Source organism: Tamandua tetradactyla, chromosome 6 (genome assembly GCF_023851605.1).
Source record: "Tamandua tetradactyla isolate mTamTet1 chromosome 6, mTamTet1.pri, whole genome shotgun sequence".
In the NCBI taxonomy this organism is placed as follows: Eukaryota; Metazoa; Chordata; class Mammalia; order Pilosa; family Myrmecophagidae; genus Tamandua; species Tamandua tetradactyla.
This window is the reverse complement of record NC_135332.1, coordinates 140668001-140687274: the sequence shown is the minus strand read 5'-3', so window position 1 is coordinate 140687274 and position 19274 is coordinate 140668001. Positions and strand designations below refer to the sequence as shown.

At 36.7% G+C, this 19274-nt stretch overlaps 1 protein-coding gene across 4 annotated transcripts in view; it reads right to left on the bottom strand.

Annotated features, from left to right (window-relative positions):
- CPQ (carboxypeptidase Q) overlaps window positions 1–19274 on the bottom strand; it is a 570439-nt gene that overhangs the window by 351780 nt on the left and 199385 nt on the right. For all 4 annotated transcript variants that reach the window (XM_077167279.1, XM_077167278.1, XM_077167282.1 and 1 more), the window contains exon 3: window positions 18665–18872. In XM_077167279.1, the coding sequence (XP_077023394.1) occupies window positions 18665–18872 (208 nt within the window). The remainder of the gene's footprint in view (window positions 1–18664; window positions 18873–19274) is intronic.

Genomic DNA, 19274 nt, shown 5'->3' with positions numbered 1-19274 from the left:
TTCCTATTCTAAATAAATGTTGATTCTACATATTCTAAATATCTAAATTTGTATTTGTAATTTTGTATTCTTTTTCTTAAAAAAAGTTTTCCACAATTCCTACACAACTTGGGTACTCAAAATACAGAAGTCAATAACTGTTTATTGAATGAATGAAGTTGGAAAATGTTAGTAATTAAATTCTTCTCTAGATCTCATATTTAATTTATTGAGTAGCAACCCAGCGCAGTAGCAGATGCCCACTAAACTTCATCTAACATCAGCTGCCTTCTCATTGACCTTAAACTATTATTATTGTTATTAAACTATTACTGTTGACTCACTAGGAGAGGCAGGTTACCCTTTCAAAACCACTGAAGTCATGGGAAGTTGGAGTGAATGAACAATTTACTGTATTCTGTACTTCATCACAACTGGAAGGTAAGCTCAGCCCAAAGAAACATCCTTGTAGGTCTCTACTAATTCATAATGAGACTATCTTCCTCTTGGTAAGAGCACTTTAAAAACACACTCTTCAATATCAGCAAATGCATAGAACTGAAAAAAAAAAGTTCTGGAGAAATTCAATAATGTATTTTAATAACCAACAGCAATTATGGATGGGGGGTGGAATAAAGGTATTCATTTGCATATGACATATGACAGACACTTGATAATGGTAAATTCTAAAAATAATTTCCGGAGTTATTACTCCAAAGCTCATACTGCTAATGAGAAAGTTCAGAGGAAATGTTATTGATTACACCCTGCTAAGGAGTTGATTTATCCTGGGGTAGTTTGGCTTCCTTGGGTTAAGAAAAAAAAAGTGAATTCCCTTCAATGCTTCAAATTTTCAACCTTATTGGATAATAGTAGCTTTGACATTTATTAAACACTTTCAAATTTTTGATGCTTTGTGAAAAAGAATGACTGTAATGAATTTTAACACATAAATTTAAAAAAATAAAGTGATTTTCAGAAACAAAAAGAAGAGAAAGGTGGAAGCATTTCTTTATAGAAGAATGCCAACTAATATATGTAATAGGAATAACTAAATTGGAAAAATATTTATAGTCGCCAATGTAATGATTGAATCAGGCAAGTATCAATGGATGCTAAAATTTCATTGGGTGAAGTTCTGTTGGGGACACAAAATTCAAAATTTCAAAGCATATCCCCATAATTACAATGTGTTTCCTTTACAAAGGGGAAAAAATATCATTTCAACAAAGAAATCTAGCAGATGTTGCTTTAGACAATATTAAATATATTGTCTAAATATATTTATTTAGACATATTGTCTTAGCCTCACAAGTAAGGAAAACAGGTATTATTTGCCTCCTTCTGAAATGCTATAGAAGGGACACATTATACACAGTATGTACATGCAACATATAATTTTTGCCCAAAACTTTGAACCTTAATCCAATAATGAAGAAATAAGCAACAGGGCGGGCCGCGGTGGCTCAGCGGGCAAAGTGCTTGCCTGCTATGCCGGAGGACCTCGGTTCGATTCCCGGCCCCAGCCCATGTAACAAAAACGGAGAAACAGAATACAATAAAACAAGAAAATGTTTAAAAATGTTTCCCTTTCTTCCTTCCTTCCTTCCTTCTATCCTTCCTTCCTTCTCTCTGTCTTTCCTTTAAAAAAAAAAAAAAAAAAAAAAAAAAAAAAAAAAAGAAATAAGCAACAACTCTAAACTGAGAGACATTCTGCAAAATAGCTGCCCTGGATTAATAAAAAATGCCAGTCCAATAAAATAATAAAAAGTCTAGGAAACAATTCTAGGTTAAAGGAGACTAAAGCAACATGTCAGCTAAATGCAATGCATGCCCTTGATTGAATTCTGTAACTAAAAATAAGAGAGAGATAGTAGAGCCATTAGTGGGCAGGGCAACTGAGGAAATTTGCATATGGACTTTATAATATGTAATATTTTATAACAATGCTAAGTTTTAGGTGTGGCAACAATATTGGAGTTATATCAGGAAAGGTCTTTGTTTTTATGTAATATATGCTAACATATTTGAGTGAAATGTCATCATGCCTGTACCTTACTTTTAAGTGATTCAGAAAAGGAGAGAGAGAGAAAATGTGGCAAAATGATGAATCTAGATAATTCATATAGATGGACACAGGATGCAAGAACCAAATATAAAAAGAAAATTTTAAACTTCTGTTCATTTAAAGGCACTATTAAGCAAGCCACCAACTGGGAGAAAATATTTGCAATATATATATATTACAATGGACTTGTATCTGGAATATATGAAGAACTTCTACTCAATAATAAAAGGCAAATAACCCAATTTTTAAAATGGGCAAAAAAACTTGAATAAATCCTTCACACAGGAAGATATAGGAATAGCCAATCCACACACATAAGAGTGTTCAACATCATTAGTCATTAGGGAAACGACAATCAAAACTTCAATGAGGTACCAATACACACCAATACATACCTAGAATAGCTAAAGTATCCTTAAAAGACTGACACTAAATTTTGCCAAAGATGCAAAAGAGCCTGAACTCTCTCACACATGGCTGATGGGGGTGTAAAATAGTACAATCACTCTGGAAAAAGATAAGGCAATTTCTTATAAAGAGTATACATGTCATTTATTATTCTTTCAACTTAAAAGAAATTGATATTTTTTCAAACAAAAAAGTTGGGACAAAATTGGTGGTGCTTTAGAATGAGACTTCAAAAAACTATATATGATTCAATATGTATCCATGTATAGTTGTTTCTTTTTTCTTTGATCTTAAATGATTTTTAAAATATTTATTAAGTAGCTGCCATGTGCTAGGCAATCTCTTGTGTGCTGAGAATATAGTGATATATAAGAAAGACCTCATGGAATTTACATTCTCATGGGGAGAAAGATACTAAAACACTTGGATAGATAACAAGTAGGTAGGAAAGCTAGATCAAGAGGAGAGAGAGAGAAGATAGGTAGATAGATGATAGATAGATAAGATAGCTATATAGATAAGAGAGAGAAAACGAGAGTGAGAGAGGAATAGATAGGTAGATAAAGACTGATGGTCGAGAGATGATAGATGATAGAGATTAGATAGATACAGACAGATAATGACAGATGATTAGACAGATAGATTAGATAGATAAATAGATAGACAGATAGACAGATAGGTAGATACAGATAGATAGATAGACAGAAGTCACCAACTATCATTAGTTCTCTGGGCATACAGATGAAGTACTTTGAAAAAGATTTTGAGGTAGACCACTACTCTACTTAGGATAGTCAAGAAAAGCCTTTCAGAAAAGATAACCTTTCAGCTGAGATGCAAAGATTGAAAGGAATTCAGCCATGAAAAAAAAAACAAAACTGTGGAAACAACCTCCCAGACAGAGGGAATGGTGAGTGCAAAGGTCCTGGGGTGGGAAATAACTTGGTTATTGTTTAAAATAAAATACAGGCCACATTTCAGTCACTTATCTGGGTCACAATGTCTTTGGAATTATACTTAGGAACAGCATCAAGCATTCATTATTTGTCCACATAAGGTGAAAAGGATAAAGAGGCAAAGTTTTAAGCCAAAGACTGAGGAAGAATATGAAGAGTCAGTGCCTGGAGTCAGGATGTACACAGAACCAATGTCTAGGGAGCCCAAACTGAGGAGAGTTCCAAAGATGCTGCTTTTCAAGATAAATCAGCTGATAACAACCTACCTGCTTAGTCCTATCATCTAATGATAATCACCATGATCAAGATAAGATGGCAGCTATAATTTATTGCTTCCCATGTGTGAGGTTCTGCGTCAAGTACAGGATATACATGATCTCATTTTAATTCTCTCAACAACTCCCCGTATTAGAGATGAGGAAACTGATTCCGAGTGGTTAAGTAATATGCAGAAGGTAACAAAATTTCTAAGTGGCAGAGCCAGCATTTGAATCAAGGACTGTCTGATTACACCCACTCCCTATATTGTTATTTTGTTAGTATGCAAATCTCCCTGGCGGTAGTAGCTTCTGGCTGTACTTTCTCCAAGGGGCTAAGAAGCCAAAAGGGTCACCTGAATGCCTAAGGACTTTAGGTCATCTTAACACTGATGACAGAGAGAGGGAGAAAGAGAAATAGAAAGAGAGGGAGAACAAAAGTCCGGGCACTAGTAAAATACTGCCTTGAGGTTACTCAGGATTCTTTTGGCTCATATATTACTCTAGATTTTTTCCAGTGAGCACTGCACAAGCAAGCAATATTGTCTTAATCCTGAAAGCCGAATTCAAAATGCATTAAATCCTTTTTACCACCATAGATTCGGCAAAAACATGCCACATTGATGTGATTCTTAAGCTTGTGCTTTCAATAATCAGAAAGCTGAGAGATAGGTGAGCATATGTATACATACATACATATATATATATATAGAATAGAATATATTTAAATTGTGAATGCAAAATAGCAGCCCAAAATGAATTTTATATCAAGGTTATAAGCAGATGAAAAATGACAGTCTGTATTAGAAATGCAAACAGACTATTAATTATAGCGGTCCTACAAAGCACAACAGTAGTACACAGTTTGCAATACTTTACTGAAATTTACATAACTGTATAGTCTCTCTCAGATTCCAGAGATTCTATTTTTGATAAGTAGCAATTCAAAAGGTTCCTTCCATCTCTCCTCCCTCCTTTCCTTCCTCCCTCCATTCCTTCCTTCTTTTTTTCCTTCCTTCCTTTTCCCCTTTCTCCCACCATTCTTTGCACCCTTACTTCTTTCTTCATCAGTAAGAATATCTAGTCACCAGTTAGCAAGACTAGATAATACCAGCATTTTACATGCATTAAAAACTTATCATGGGCAGGCACCAGTGACACTATCTCACTTAATCCTCACAAAGCTCCAAATGGAAGGTATAATCATTATTCCCATTTTACAAATGAAATGGAAGTCAAAGTCACACATGTGCCAAGTGGCTGTACAAAGACCCAGAAACTGTGACTCCAGAATTCCAGTTCCATAGTACATTGCCTGGCTCTACCCATTAAGAGGTAGTATGCATACCACACTACCTGAAGCAATAATAAGAATTCAGTGATTAAAGAACATTTCAGAATTTCTAACGAAAGAACTTCTAAACAAAGAATCTGCCTTTCAAAAATAAGAGAAGGGAAAAGAAATGGATGATGAGAAGAAAAAAATGCAACATTTACGGTGGGACTTCTCTGGTTTCCCCTCTTGGGAGCACATGGCCCTCCACCTGCATCAATGATGAGAATTGGCATTCTGCTTGATTACTGTGCATCTGTTCTGGTCCTCAGAATGAATTAAGTGAAAACAAAATAAGGGAGTAAAGGAGCCTACTAAATTGAGACTGGCCTAGTTGCACTGTTTTGAGTCACAATGGTATTTTCCTTGCTTTATAATTCTGGCAGGCACATATGCCCTACAAAATTGCAATAATATTACCAAACCACTTAAATTAAGCTTGATAGCTAATTATCCTAAGGTCATGCCAAAGAACCAAACCACCAGGATATCAAAAATTCAACACAATCTAAGTGTGAACGATGCAGCATTAATTTTTTCCATTAAAAAACAAAATGAGGGGGACAAGCTATTTTAATTTCTGAGAATAAATTGCTTTCAAAAACATCCAAAATAGACCTCTTAAGACATTTCACCTCTGCTCTGAATGTTTTAAGATGGGTTTCTGATTACAAAAATAATTCATGTTGAAGCTCATCAAGATGCTTTCTTAAGATGCAAAATGTTTTATAAATTGTAATGGCTTTAATCAAAGCCCTCTTTGAAGCTACTTAACTCTACGATGCAGCCCAACCGGTGCTTCAGTTTATTGACTCTGCATTAATTATCATTATAGAGATTGATTTATGTACTTTTTCACAGCTCTCTCACCAGATGATCTACCATTCTTCCTCTCTGGCACTCCATAAACATCACCTGGACTCATGCATTCCTCTCCCCAGCTGCGTGTTTAATCCTATCTTAGTTTCAACCTGGATCGCGCCCCGTCCTCTGCCTCTTCACTCGATCACTGCAGCATATAAAGACCAAGGGATATAAAATAAAAGCCGGGAGTATTTACAAAGCAACACTCTGTCAACAACTCACTCCCACCTCAAAGAAGTTCTACCCAGGATGGTGATGCCATTTCAACAGTAAAGTGAAAGGGGAGCGTAGGCTTCCATAGCTGATTAATACTTCAAATCAGTGTTCAATTAACTAACGCAATGGAGAAAATAACCAGAAAAAAAATGTTTATTTGACACTGGGAGTACCATCGTGGGAATATATTTGGCTTCAGTAAATTTACCTTTTGAATTATATATTATGTGGGTTCATGAGAATTACTTTGCATTCTTGGGCTCACATGTTGAGAAAGCAGGCAGCAGAAGTCGCACAGTATAGGACATTACAAGGAAGACAGCCTAGAATTTTAAATTACCTTGGGTGATTCAAAAAGGGGATAATAGAGAAATGGAAATACTTACCTACTTTTCTTTTCCTACAAAATGTAAAAACTGGTTTAATGGCATTATCTCAACATCTAAAAGCCAAGTAGTCATCTTTCCCCCCAGACAACCTTCCTCCCTCTCCCAACCCATTATATTTCTTATCATTCTCAATCCCCAAACTGTGATCCTCAGCAGAGGTCACAAGCTCAAATGCCTATAAGACCTAAACAGGTAAGATAAATGAGTGAAATATAGGAAAAAGAAAGAACATGGAGGGACACTGTGGTAGATAGAGAGCACACATCCCATTCACCAAAAGGATTTGCTGGCTAATCCATTCCAGCTGAGGCTTGCCTTATAGACCATATCAGATGTCACCAGATCTGTTTTTCCTCTAAAAACCAAAGAATGTGATTTTATGTAAAACTCATGATGTTTAAATATTGGGCTGAACACAAATTCATCCCGTGGTTTTTGACCCTTGCCACACTGCTGACTTTGACTCTACTTCCTTCCCCATTCAAATCCATCATTTTGCTATACTCCACTTCCTGCTATCTTTCTTTTCATTTCCCCCGCCCTCATTATTCCATATCTGCATTCTTAGAACAGTATCCTTTCTTATTCCAATGTTATGCAGTCATCAAATTCATCCCTCTAAAACAGAAGTTCTAAAATTTAATATGCATTTAGAATCACTTGGAGGGCTTGATAAACCACAGATTTCTGGACTTTACCACAGAGTTTCTGACTTAGTGGGTCTGAGGTGGGATCTAATCATTCGCATATCAGCAAGCTCCCAGGTGAGGCTTGATGGTGCTGTTCCTGAGACCACACTCAGACACCAACTCGGAAACATCATCATTCAATTCTAACATATACAGTATTTCTCCAATTCCTTCATATCAAATTCAAAAATCCTCAGTCTGATCATTTAGAATCTTCATAATCTGGTCTCTTTCTTTCACTCCAAAATTACATTTTTTTATCCCCCTGTGAAACCATCTAGCTTCAATCAATCAATATATTCCCCAAATGTATCATGTACTTTCACTTTCATCCCGGATCATGCATAGAGTGTTTTTCATTTTCCTTCTTCTTGTTCAAGTTCTACCTTTTCATTGTGTACCACCCAAGACCCATATCCTCAATGAAACCAGCCACACTCTGACTTTTGTTTTGCCTCTACACCCCTATAGTATTAGATCTCCAGGTTGTCTGCATGCAATCTAAAGATTTTGGATCCAGAAACTCTTGAGTAGTTATTGTACAAGATGTATAACTTAACTAGCCATTTAACCATTCTGAATATGTTTCTCCTGCAGTACAAGAGAGATAAAAATATATATTCCCATTGGGTTGCATAAAGAATTAAAAGATTTAAGTGAAAAATATATTTAAGTCCTTAGAGAAGCATGGTAAAAGTAGGTGCTTAATAAATGTTAATTTCCTTTCTATAACTTAATTTCTTTTTCTCCAGTCATGCACTTAGTACTAAGTAAAAAGTATATACTAGGTACACTAAAGTAGGACTTCCTGGAAGATGGCGGCTTAGTAAGACGCGCGGATCTTAGTTTCTTCTCCAGGACACCTACTAGGGGAGTAGAAACGATACAGAAAGCGCCCAAAGCCACAACAGAGATAAAAAAGACAGCGTACCCCATCCTGGAATGGCTGGCTGGCTGAGAGAAGCAGCTCGGGTGAGATCGCCGAGGCGCGCGGGCCTTACCGGGCGGGGTGGCAAGCGGCCGGAGTTATTCCCTTCCCCCTTCCCGGGCCGGCTGGGAGAATTGGAGAGGTGGTCCCCTGAAACCAAGGTGGCTGGCGCCCACACCACGCGCAGCCCCCGGACCAACTGAGAGAATTGGATCGGAAACCCCCAGGCCGCGGAGAACGGTGACGGGTGCGGGAGGCCCCTTCCAAACCCGTGACTCCCGGGGAACGTGCACTCTCTCGGGCGGGCCGCTGCCGCTGGCGCCCTCCCGCCACGCTTGTTGCCCAGGGCCGACTAGGAAATTCGGACAGGCTCTTTCCCTGGCTGCGGGGACCAGCAACCCTCCCTGCGTTCAGACCCCGGGGCTGGCTCAAGCCGCTTCGGCTAGCGAACCCCCAGGACGGCGAGAGTTTTCCAAAGTTTAAGGTCCCACAGCACCTTTTACTGGTGGGACCCGCAGACAAACGTGTGCCACGAGCGCCACCTACTGGGCAGGATAAGAAAAACAGAACCCAGAGATTTCACAGAAAAATCTTCCAAACTTTTGGATCCAATACCCAGGGAAATCTGTCTAAATGCGCAGACGCCAACAGAAGATAACGGATCATGCTCAAATAATTGAAAATATGGCCCAGTTAAAGGAACAAACCAATAGTTCAAATGAGATACAGGAGCTGAGACAACTAATGCTAAATATACGAACAGAAATGGAAAACCTCTTCAAAAACGAAATCGATAAATTGAGGGAGGACATGAAGAAGACATGGGCTGAAAATAAAGAAGAAATAGAAAAACTGAAAAAGCAAATCACAGAACTTATGGAAGTGAAGGACAAAGTAGAAAAGATAGAAAAAACAATGGATACCTACAATGATAGATTCAAAGAGACAGAAGATAGAATTAGTGATTTGGAGGATGGAACATCTGAATTCCAAAAACAAACAAAAACTATCGGGAAAAGAATGGAAAAATTTGAACAGGGTATCAGGGAACTCAAGGACAATATGAACCGCACAAATATACGTGTTGTGGGTGTCCCAGAAGGAGAAGAGAAGGGAAAAGGAGGAGAAAAACTAATGGAAGAAATTTTCACTGAAAATTTCCCAACTCTTATGAAAGACCTAAAATTACAGATCCAAGAAGTGCAGCGCACCCCAAAGAGATTAGACCCAAATAGGCATTCTCCAAGACACTTACTAGTTAGAATGTCAGAGGTCAAAGAGAAAGAGAGGATCTTGAAAGCAGCAAGAGAAAAACAATCCATCACATACAAGGGAAACCCAATAAGACTATGTGTAGATTTCTCAGCAGAAACCATAGAGGCTAGAAGACAGTGGGATGATATATTTAAATTACTAAAAGAGAAAAACTGCCAGCCAAGACTCCTATATCCAGCAAAATTGTCCTTCAAAAATGAGGGAGAAATTAAAACATTCTCAGACAAAAAGTCACTGAGAGAATTTGTGACCAAGAGACCAGCTCTGCAAGAAATACTAAAGGGAGCACTAGAGTCAGAACCAAAAAGACAGAAGAGAGAGGTATGGAGAAGAGTGTAGAAAGAAGGAAAGTCAGATATGATATATATATAATACAAAGGCAAAATGGCAGAGGAAAATATTATCCAAACAGTAATAACACTAAATGTTAATGGACTGAATTCCCCAATCAAAAGACATAGATTGGCAGAATGGATTAAAAAACAGGATCCTTCTATATGCTGTCTACAGGAAACACATCTTAGACCCAAAGATAAACATAGGTTGAAAGTGAAAGGTTGGGAAAAGATATTTCATGCAAATAACAACCAGAAAATAGCAGGAGTGGCTATACTAATATCCAACAAGTTAGACTTCAAATGTAAAACAGTTAAAAGAGACAAAGAAAGACACTATATACTAATAAAAGGAACAATTAAACAAGAAGACATAACAATCATAAATATTTATGCACCGAACCAGAATGCCCCAAAATACGTGAGGAATACACTGCAAACACTGAAAAGGGAAATAGACACAAATACCATAATAGTTGGAGACTTCAATTCCCCACTCTCATCAATGGACAGAACATCTAGACAGAGGATCAATAAAGAAATAGAGAATCTGAATATTACCATAAATGAGCTAGACTTAACAGACATTTATAGGACATTAAATCCCACAACAGCAGGATACACCTTTTTCTCAAGTGCTCATGGATCATTCTCAAAGATAGACCATATGCTGGGTCACAAAGCAAGTCTTAACAAATTTAAAAAGATTGAAATCATACACAACACTTTCTCGGATCATAAAGGAATGAAGTTGGAAATCAATAATAGGCAGAATGCCAGAAAATTCACAAATACCTGGAGGCTCAACAACACACTCTTAAACAACGAGTGGGTCAAAGAAGAAATTGCAAGAGAAATTAGTAAATACCTCGAGGCAAATGAAAATGAAAACACAACATATCAAAACTTATGGGATGCAGCAAAGGCAGTGCTAAGAGGGAAATTTATTGCCCTAAATGCCTATATCAGAAAAGAAGAAAAGGCAAAAATGCAAGAATTAACTGTTCAATTGGAAGAACTGGAGAAAGAACAGCAAACTAATCCCAAAGCAAGCAAAAGGAAAGAAATAACAAAGATCAGAGCAGAAATAAATGAAATTGAAAATATGAAAACAGTAGAGAAAATCAATAAGACCAGAAGTTGGTTCTATGAGAAAATCAATAAGATTGATGGGCCCCTATCAAGATTGACAAAAAGAAGAAGAGAGAGGATGCAAATAAATAAGATCAGAAATGGAAGAGGAGACATAACTACTGACCTCACAGAAATAAAGGAGGTAATAACAGGATACTATGAACAACTTTACGCTAATAAATACAACAATTTAGATGAAATGGACGGGTTCCTGGAAAGACATGAACAACCAACTTTGACTCAAGAAGACATAGATGACCTCAACAAACCAATCACAAGTAAAGAAATTGAATTAGTCATTCAAAAGCTTTCTAAAAAGAAAAGTCCAGGACCAGATGGCTTCACATGTGAATTCTACCAAACGTTCCAGAAAGAATTAGTACCAATTCTCTTCAAACTCTTCAAAAAAATCGAAGTGGAGGGAAAACTACCTAATTCATTCTATGAAGCCAACATCACCCTCATACCAAAACCAGGCAAAGATATTACAAAAAAAGAAAACTACAGACCAATCTCTCTAATGAATACAGATGCAAAAATCCTCAATAAAATTCTAGCAAATCGTATCCAACAACACATTAAAAGAATTATACATCATGACCAAGTAGGATTCATCCCAGGTATGCAAGGATGGTTCAACATAAGAAAATCAATTAATGTAATACACCATATCAACAAATCAAAGCAGAAAAATCACATGATCATCTCAATTGATGCAGAGAAGGCATTCGACAAGATTCAACATCCTTTCCTGTTGAAAACACTTCAAAAGATAGGAATACAAGGGAACTTCCTTAAAATGATAGAGGGAATATATGAAAAACCCACAGCTAATATCATCCTCAATGGGGAAAAATTGAAAACTTTCCCCCTAAGATCAGGAACAAGACAAGGATGTCCACTATCACCACTATTATTCAACATCGTGTTGGAGGTTCTAGCCAGGGCAATTAGACAAGAAAAAGAAATACAAGGCATCAAAATTGGAAAGGAAGAAGTAAAACTATCACTGTTTGCAGACGATATGATACTATACGTCGAAAACCCGGAAAAATCCACAACAAAACTACTAGAGCTAATAAATGAGTACAGCAAAGTAGCAGGTTACAAGATCAACATTCAAAAATCTGTAGCATTTCTATACACTAGTAATGAACAAGCTGAGGGGGAAATCAAGAAACGAATCCCATTTACAATTGCAACTAAAAGAATAAAATACCTAGGAATAAATTTAACTAAAGAGACAAAAAACCTATATAAAGAAAACTACAAAAAACTGCTAAAAGAAATCACAGAAGAACTAAATAGATGGAAGGGCATACCGTGTTCATGGATTGGAAGACTAAATATAGTTAAGATGTCAATCCTACCTAAATTGATTTACAGATTCAATGCAATACCAATCAAAATCCCAACAACTTATTTTTCAGAAATAGAAAAGCCAATAAGCAAATTTATCTGGAAGGGCAGGGTGCCCCGAATTGCTAAAAACATCTTGAGGAAAAAAACGAAGCTGGAGGTCTCGCGCTGCCTGACTTTAAGGCATATTATGAAGCCACAGTGGTCAAAACAGCATGGTATTGGCATAAAGATAGATATATCGACCAATGGAATCGAATAGAGTGCTCAGATATAGACCCTCTCATCTATGGACATTTGATCTTTGATAAGGCAGTCAAGCCAACTCACCTGGGACAGAACAGTCTCTTCAATAAATGGTGCCTAGAGAACTGGATATCCATATGCAAAAGAATGAAAGAAGACCCATCTCTCACACCCTATACAAAAGTTAACTCAAAATGGATCAAAGATCTAAACATTAGGTCTAAGACCATAAAACAGTTAGAGGAAAATGTTGGGAGATATCTTATGGATCTTACAACTGGAGGCGGTTTTATGGACCTTAAACCTAAAGCAAGAACACTGAAGAAGGAAATAAATAAATGGGAACTCCTCAAAATTAAACACTTTTGTGCATCAAAGAACTTCATCAAGAAAGTAGAAAGACAGCCTACACAATGGGAGACAATATTTGGAAATGATATATCAGATAAAGGTCTAGTATCCAGAATTTATAAAGAGATTCAACAACAAAAAGACAGCCAACCCAATTACAAAATGGGAAAAAGACTTGAACAGACACCTCTCAGAAGAGGAAATACGGATGGCCAAGAGGCACATGAAGAGATGCTCAATGTCCCTGGCCATTAGAGAAATGCAAATCAAAACCACAATGAGATATCATCTCACACCCACCAGAATGGCCATTATCAACAAAACAGAAAATGACAAGTGCTGGAGAGGATGCGGAGAAAGAGGCACACTTATCCACTGTTGGTGGGAATGTCAAAGGGTGCAACCACTGTGGAAGGCAGTTTGGCGGTTCCTCAAAAAGCTGAATATAGAATTGCCATACGACCCAGCAATACCATTGCTAGGTATCTACTCAAAGGACTTAAGGGCAAAGACACAAACGGACATTTGCACACCAATGTTTATAGCAGCGTTATTTACAATTGCAAAGAGATGGAAACAGCCGAAATCTCCATCAACAGAAGAGTGGCTAAACAAACTGTGGTATATACATACGATGGAATACTATGCAGCTTTAAGACAGGATAAACTTATGAAGCATGTAATAACATGGATGGACCTAGAGAACATTATGCTGAGTGAGTCTAGCCAAAAACTAAAGGACAAATACTGTATGGTCCCACTGATGTGAACAGACATTCAAGAATAAATTTGGAATATGTCCTTGATAACAGAGTCCAGCAGGAGGTAGAAACAGGGTAAGATAATGGCCAATTGGAGTTGAAGTGATACAGACGGTGTAACAGGACTAGATACAAAAACTCAAAAGTGGACAGCACAATAATACCTAATTGTAAAGTAATCATGTTAAAACACTGAATGAATCTGCATCTGAGCTATAGGTTTTTGTTTTGTTTTGTTTTGTTTTGTTTTGATTTTACTATTATTACTTTTATTTTTTTCTCTATATTAACATTCTATATCTTTTTCGGTTATGTTGCTAGTTCTTCTAAACCAATGCAAATGTACTAAGAAATGATGATCATGCATCTATGTGATGATGTTAAGAATTAATGATTGCATATGTAGAATGGTATGATCTCTAAATGTTGGGTTAATTTCTTTTTTTCCGTTAATTAAAAAAAAAAAGAGAGAAGGGATAATTGGAGCTGAAGGGATACAGACTGTACAACGGGACTGGATATAAAAACTCAGAAATGGACAGCACAATACTACCCAATTGTAATGCAATTATGTAAAAACACTGAATGAAGCTGCATGTGAGGTATAGGTTTTTTATTTTTGTTTTTTCTCTTTCTATTATTGTTTTAATTCTTATTCTGTTGTCTTTTTATTTCTTTTTCTAAATCGATGCAAATGTACTAAGAAATGATGAATATGCAACTATGTGATGTTATTAAGAATTACTGATTGTACATGTAGATTGGAAAAAAAAAAAGTATATACTAGCCATTTTTATTTTAAGCTTACCCCCTTCTCTTTTAGTTAGATAAAATATTCCTGAAGGACAAAAGCATGTCTACTTCATTTTAGTAACCCTAGTATCTAGCAACTTCTGAGCTTGTAAGTTCTCAATAAATACTTAATAAAACACATGACTAATTTGAGAATATAAGACAAAAGAATTTCATAGAAAAAGCTTTCATCTGTAGAACTTGAATCTTTTAATGATTATATTTACCCTTAAAATATCCTCATGACAAAGGCCATTGGCAAAGCACCATTGTCCCTATTTTACATATGGAAACACTGAAAAGAATCTAATGGGGGTCCTAGGTGATATTTAATGGTGAATGAAAGAAGGGTCATTATAAAAGCATCAATAAAGAAAAGGCCTTCTCTTTGAAGTAAATTTGAGCACGAGAACACTAACAATGGCAATCAAAAGAAATAACAATGAACCTGCAGTGTGCTGGCAAAAAGTCACTGATTTTCTTTTCAGGACTTCGATCATGTAATCACAATTCTTACACTTCCAAAATGGCTGACGAATATTGAAAATTGCACTGACAGGGTCAAATCAAGCTGATAATAAACACATTTCCAAAGAGAAAAATTAAATTAAAAAAATACATTTCCTACCCTCTAGGGAATTCTTTAATTCCTCTAAGGGTGATATACCTGCCAGAGAGAAGAGAGCTATTTTCTTCAATCAGTAAATCGAAACATCATTGCTTATGAATTTTGTAGCAAAAATATATATAATCTGGCATATTGGGCATCTATATATTTTACTTCAAATACAAAACAAAGTTCCCTAAAAGCACAAATTATTTTAAATTTATTATATAGTTTAGTCATAAGAGAGCCACCTGGTTTGTCATAACAGCCTTGCCATAATTTTCTATTCAACCTCAGACAAAGTCATTCCTTCATAGTCACTTCCAGAATTACTTACACAGCAAACATTACACTAGATATAGATAAAAAGAATATAACCAATGTCTTTCTGGAACTTACAGTCTAGTTATAGAGATAGACACCTGGAGAAATCTTCACAGCTGTTCACCAAATTCATATCCCTTTCAGTTTAGGCATAAAAATATACCAAATTTCCCAGCCTCCACATGACTGCATTCTGGTCAGTGGAAAGTGAGTAGAAGTGATGTATGCTACATCCAGGCCTGGCCATGGAAACCTCCCTCTAGATCATCTACTCTCTCATTCTCTCTTTGTTTGCCAGCTGGATGGAGAGGACACTGCAGAGGACTCTGAGGTCTTAGGCGTGATGGAGCCACAAAATGGAGGGAGCCTAGGCTCCGGAATTACTATTCAGGGGCCTTCTGCTAAGTACCCCCTCGCAACTATTGTGTGAGCACGAAATTCCACTTGTGTTAAATGACTACGATTTGAGGTTGCTTATTAGAGTAGTTAGTACATCCTACCAAAGCATGAACCAAAATTACTTCTAAGGCATTATGATACAGAGTATGCAAAGGATGACATGAAATACTAAAAAGGGATAGCTCACTTTAGCTGGAGCTGGATATCAGACAGGGCTTCCCAGAAGAAGAAACACTTAAGATGAACCTTGAAAGATAGTGTGAGTCAGTGAAGAGGCAATGGACAGCAGCAGAGGTAAAAGCTTATGAGGTCATGGACTTTTGAGGAAATTAGGAAAGTGTAAGGGATTCCTCACTACTGGATGTATATGTGATGCTGGGAGATGGAGCTGTACGATACGTTTTTTGACATGGATGATAAAGAGCAGAACAGATGTGGATTAGTAACTACTATAAGTGATGAATAAAGAAAGAGAAAAAAGTGATTAAGGGCTATTTTTCTTAGAAGATAGAATAAACGGTGTTATCTTCACTGAGAGAGAAAATTCAGGAGAAAGGGGCAAAAAATGAGAGGAGGACTTCAATGTCAAACAAACTGAATCTGAAAAAGCTATGAGATATCCAAAAAGAGAATGAGCAAGTAGGTAGCTATACGGCCCTGGAGCTCATAGCAGTGGCATGGTGAGGAGAGGTTTTGGAAATTGGCACAGTATTGAAGGTGGTTGAAGCCACAAGCATGATGGGATTGCTCAGGTGGGTGATGGCCTGAAGAGTACCCAATATATTTGATAACTAGGCAGCTATTTGTGACCTTAACAAGTTCCATTCCAGTGTTGACAAAAGCCAGGTTAAAATGGGCTTCGGTATGAATGAGATGGGAAAGCAGAGATAGAAATAGAGAATACCATTTCATGTAACTTGGTTCTAAAACAATTAGCTAGAAGTGCACAAAGAGACAGAGTTTGTTTCATTTTCGCTTTTACTTTTCATGATGGAAGACTTAAACATGTGAATATGCTGAGTTACTCATTCTAATTCTCTGGGTTTTCATTTCCCTAACTGTAAAATGGGGTAATTAATGTCCCTTCTACTTGGTCCATTATGTTGTTCTCAAAACAAATAAGATGACACATGAAAGAATCTAAAATACATTATAATAAGAGCAATGTTATTACATATTTCTATATCTTGAAAGAATGCAGCCACAAGAGTTAAAATGCCAGTGAAATATGATTGGCTATAAAATCAATAAAATTTTTTAATCAGTCTAGATCTAGAAATATTAGGAAAAATGCTCATTTAATACACACCACAAGTAGTGAACCAAATCTTACAGGCTAACAACAGATTTTTAAGTCTTATGTTAGATAAAATGCTTCCAGTGTTTGAAGCTTATAGCCTGAGCTTCCAGATGTCTTCATTATGCAAAAAAAAAAAAAAAAAAAAAAAAGCCAATGAATTCTGGCAGATCACCATGTATTAAGTCATCTGGGATTTTATTAGTCCTATGAGCAGTAGTTCTTAAATAAAGATTCTTGGCATTTACCCAGTTTCAGAAAATAACAGACTAGCTCCATAATTCAGGTCTTATGACTAGTGAAATCTTGGTGAATGGCCACAGCATTCTGGGTATGTTATTCCAAGAGCTAAGTGAGGTTTCTGGTAAGTAAGGTAGTCATTTTAGGACTTCTCTCTTGGGAAGAGTTAACCATCCAAAGGAATATAGTCCAATCATTATTTCACTAGTCATGAAACCTTTAAAGACTCTACTAAGGACATTATTTTTAGCACTGTGACATCAGTGTAACTCGTTTTTCTCCCATAAAACTCCTAACAAGTGGTTTAACATGCCCCATCTTCCTCCCATGGGAAGATATCTTATCCCCGTAAAAGAAAAATCTCTCTTTCCTTTTCTCTGCACTTTTGTAGAGTTCCTCTCTTTCTGGGTTTCCTAGTTGCTAACAGTTCCTCCTCAGTCATTTAGTTTTCAAGGGTGTAGGGTGGTAATTAAGGTCAAGCAGCTGTTGTCTCCAGCTCCAAACAATAACCGTACAGAGCAAACTTCCGGTAAAAAGCCAGTTTTTACACCTAAATAAACATTATCTGCAATTATTTTTGTATGTTTTTTACTTAGAGAAACTAGGCTACGACACTGAGATGGTACTTCTTTCATTCATGTTCTTCAAACATTTTATCATTAATGTAAATATGGCTACCATATATAGCCATTAAGCTAGGCTGAATATATGCAAGTCAAATTTTAGACTTTTGATCCACTGCAATACTGAATGTCACCCTATGATGGAGGATCAGTAAAGCTCTATGGCATTACCTCAATTGGAACTTATGTTGTCCTCAAACAATGCCACCAAACATTTATACAGGCCTTTATCTCATAAGTTTATCTCACTTAATCTTAAAATCAACTTATTATTCTTCGCTGTCATGGGTTGAGAAGAAAGGGGTTAACTGAGAAGAAGGCTGAGGTCCACACTGCTTAGGAATATTCCCAACACAGTCGTTCAGGGGCAGAGCCAGGTCTAAACTCTGGGTGTCTAATTATCCAAATCTTTCTACTATACCATAGACAACACCCCCCACCCCAACATTTTACCCATTCTATTTTTATTTCACTTCTTTAATGAAAATTTAAAAAAGACCTGCTTTCCTCTGAAGTCATTAGAAATCTGTGATGAAACACAAACATGAATTTGGTTCTCCCTCCAATGAAAACACATAACATGTTAGTTATGTAAGGCATGATAGATGATCTTCATGAAGATGGAAAGCTTTTATAGGAAGGCACAAATTATGTTTGGAATCCTGAATAGACAAAGAAAGATATAAACAAATGACCAAATGTGGAATGGGGAAAAATTCTATGAACAAGCAATATTTTCAGTTAAATGGTGTGTTTTGGTTTCTTATGGGCTTCTCTTTCTTCATAGAAAGCCCCGGTTTTCTGAAAGGATTTCAAATGAACAAAATGACCAACCTGTAGATGGATAAGGGAGTCACTGATCGAATGAGGGATGCCAAAGCCCCGACTTTGGCAGCTTCCACTGCCCCCCGAACTCGGTATTGCACCGTTGTCGAGTAGTTGACATAAGGTTGATTATAAACAACAATCTTTCCTCTTGCTTCTGAGGCCCTTCTCTGCAGTTCTTCAAAGGAGGTCACCACCAGAACTTCTGCTGTAATGCCTAGAAATAAAAGTTATACAGGATTAATTTACGGTTTCTGATCAGCCAGGTTGAATTTGGCATACAAAAGGTCACATACATTCTAGCAGCTACATCTGGCAAACCAGTTTGAGAAGATCAAGGATTCAGAGCCATTTACCATGGGGGAAAGATTGTGGGAGTTAGTTTCCTAAGACAGAGAAAAGACGCTGAACATAATATAACATACAACTCAAAAGGTTCTTTAATTCACATGGCCAGTTGGTATTAAATCACAAGTTATTTGAGGAAATGGATGTTTGTTGTTTTCTTTTTTTCTTTCCCACCCTAAGAAGTCATGAATTTCACAGAATGACAGTAATTATTTATAAAGGAAACACAATTCAAAAGGCTCCCCTTAGGATTAATAAAACATGTATTTAT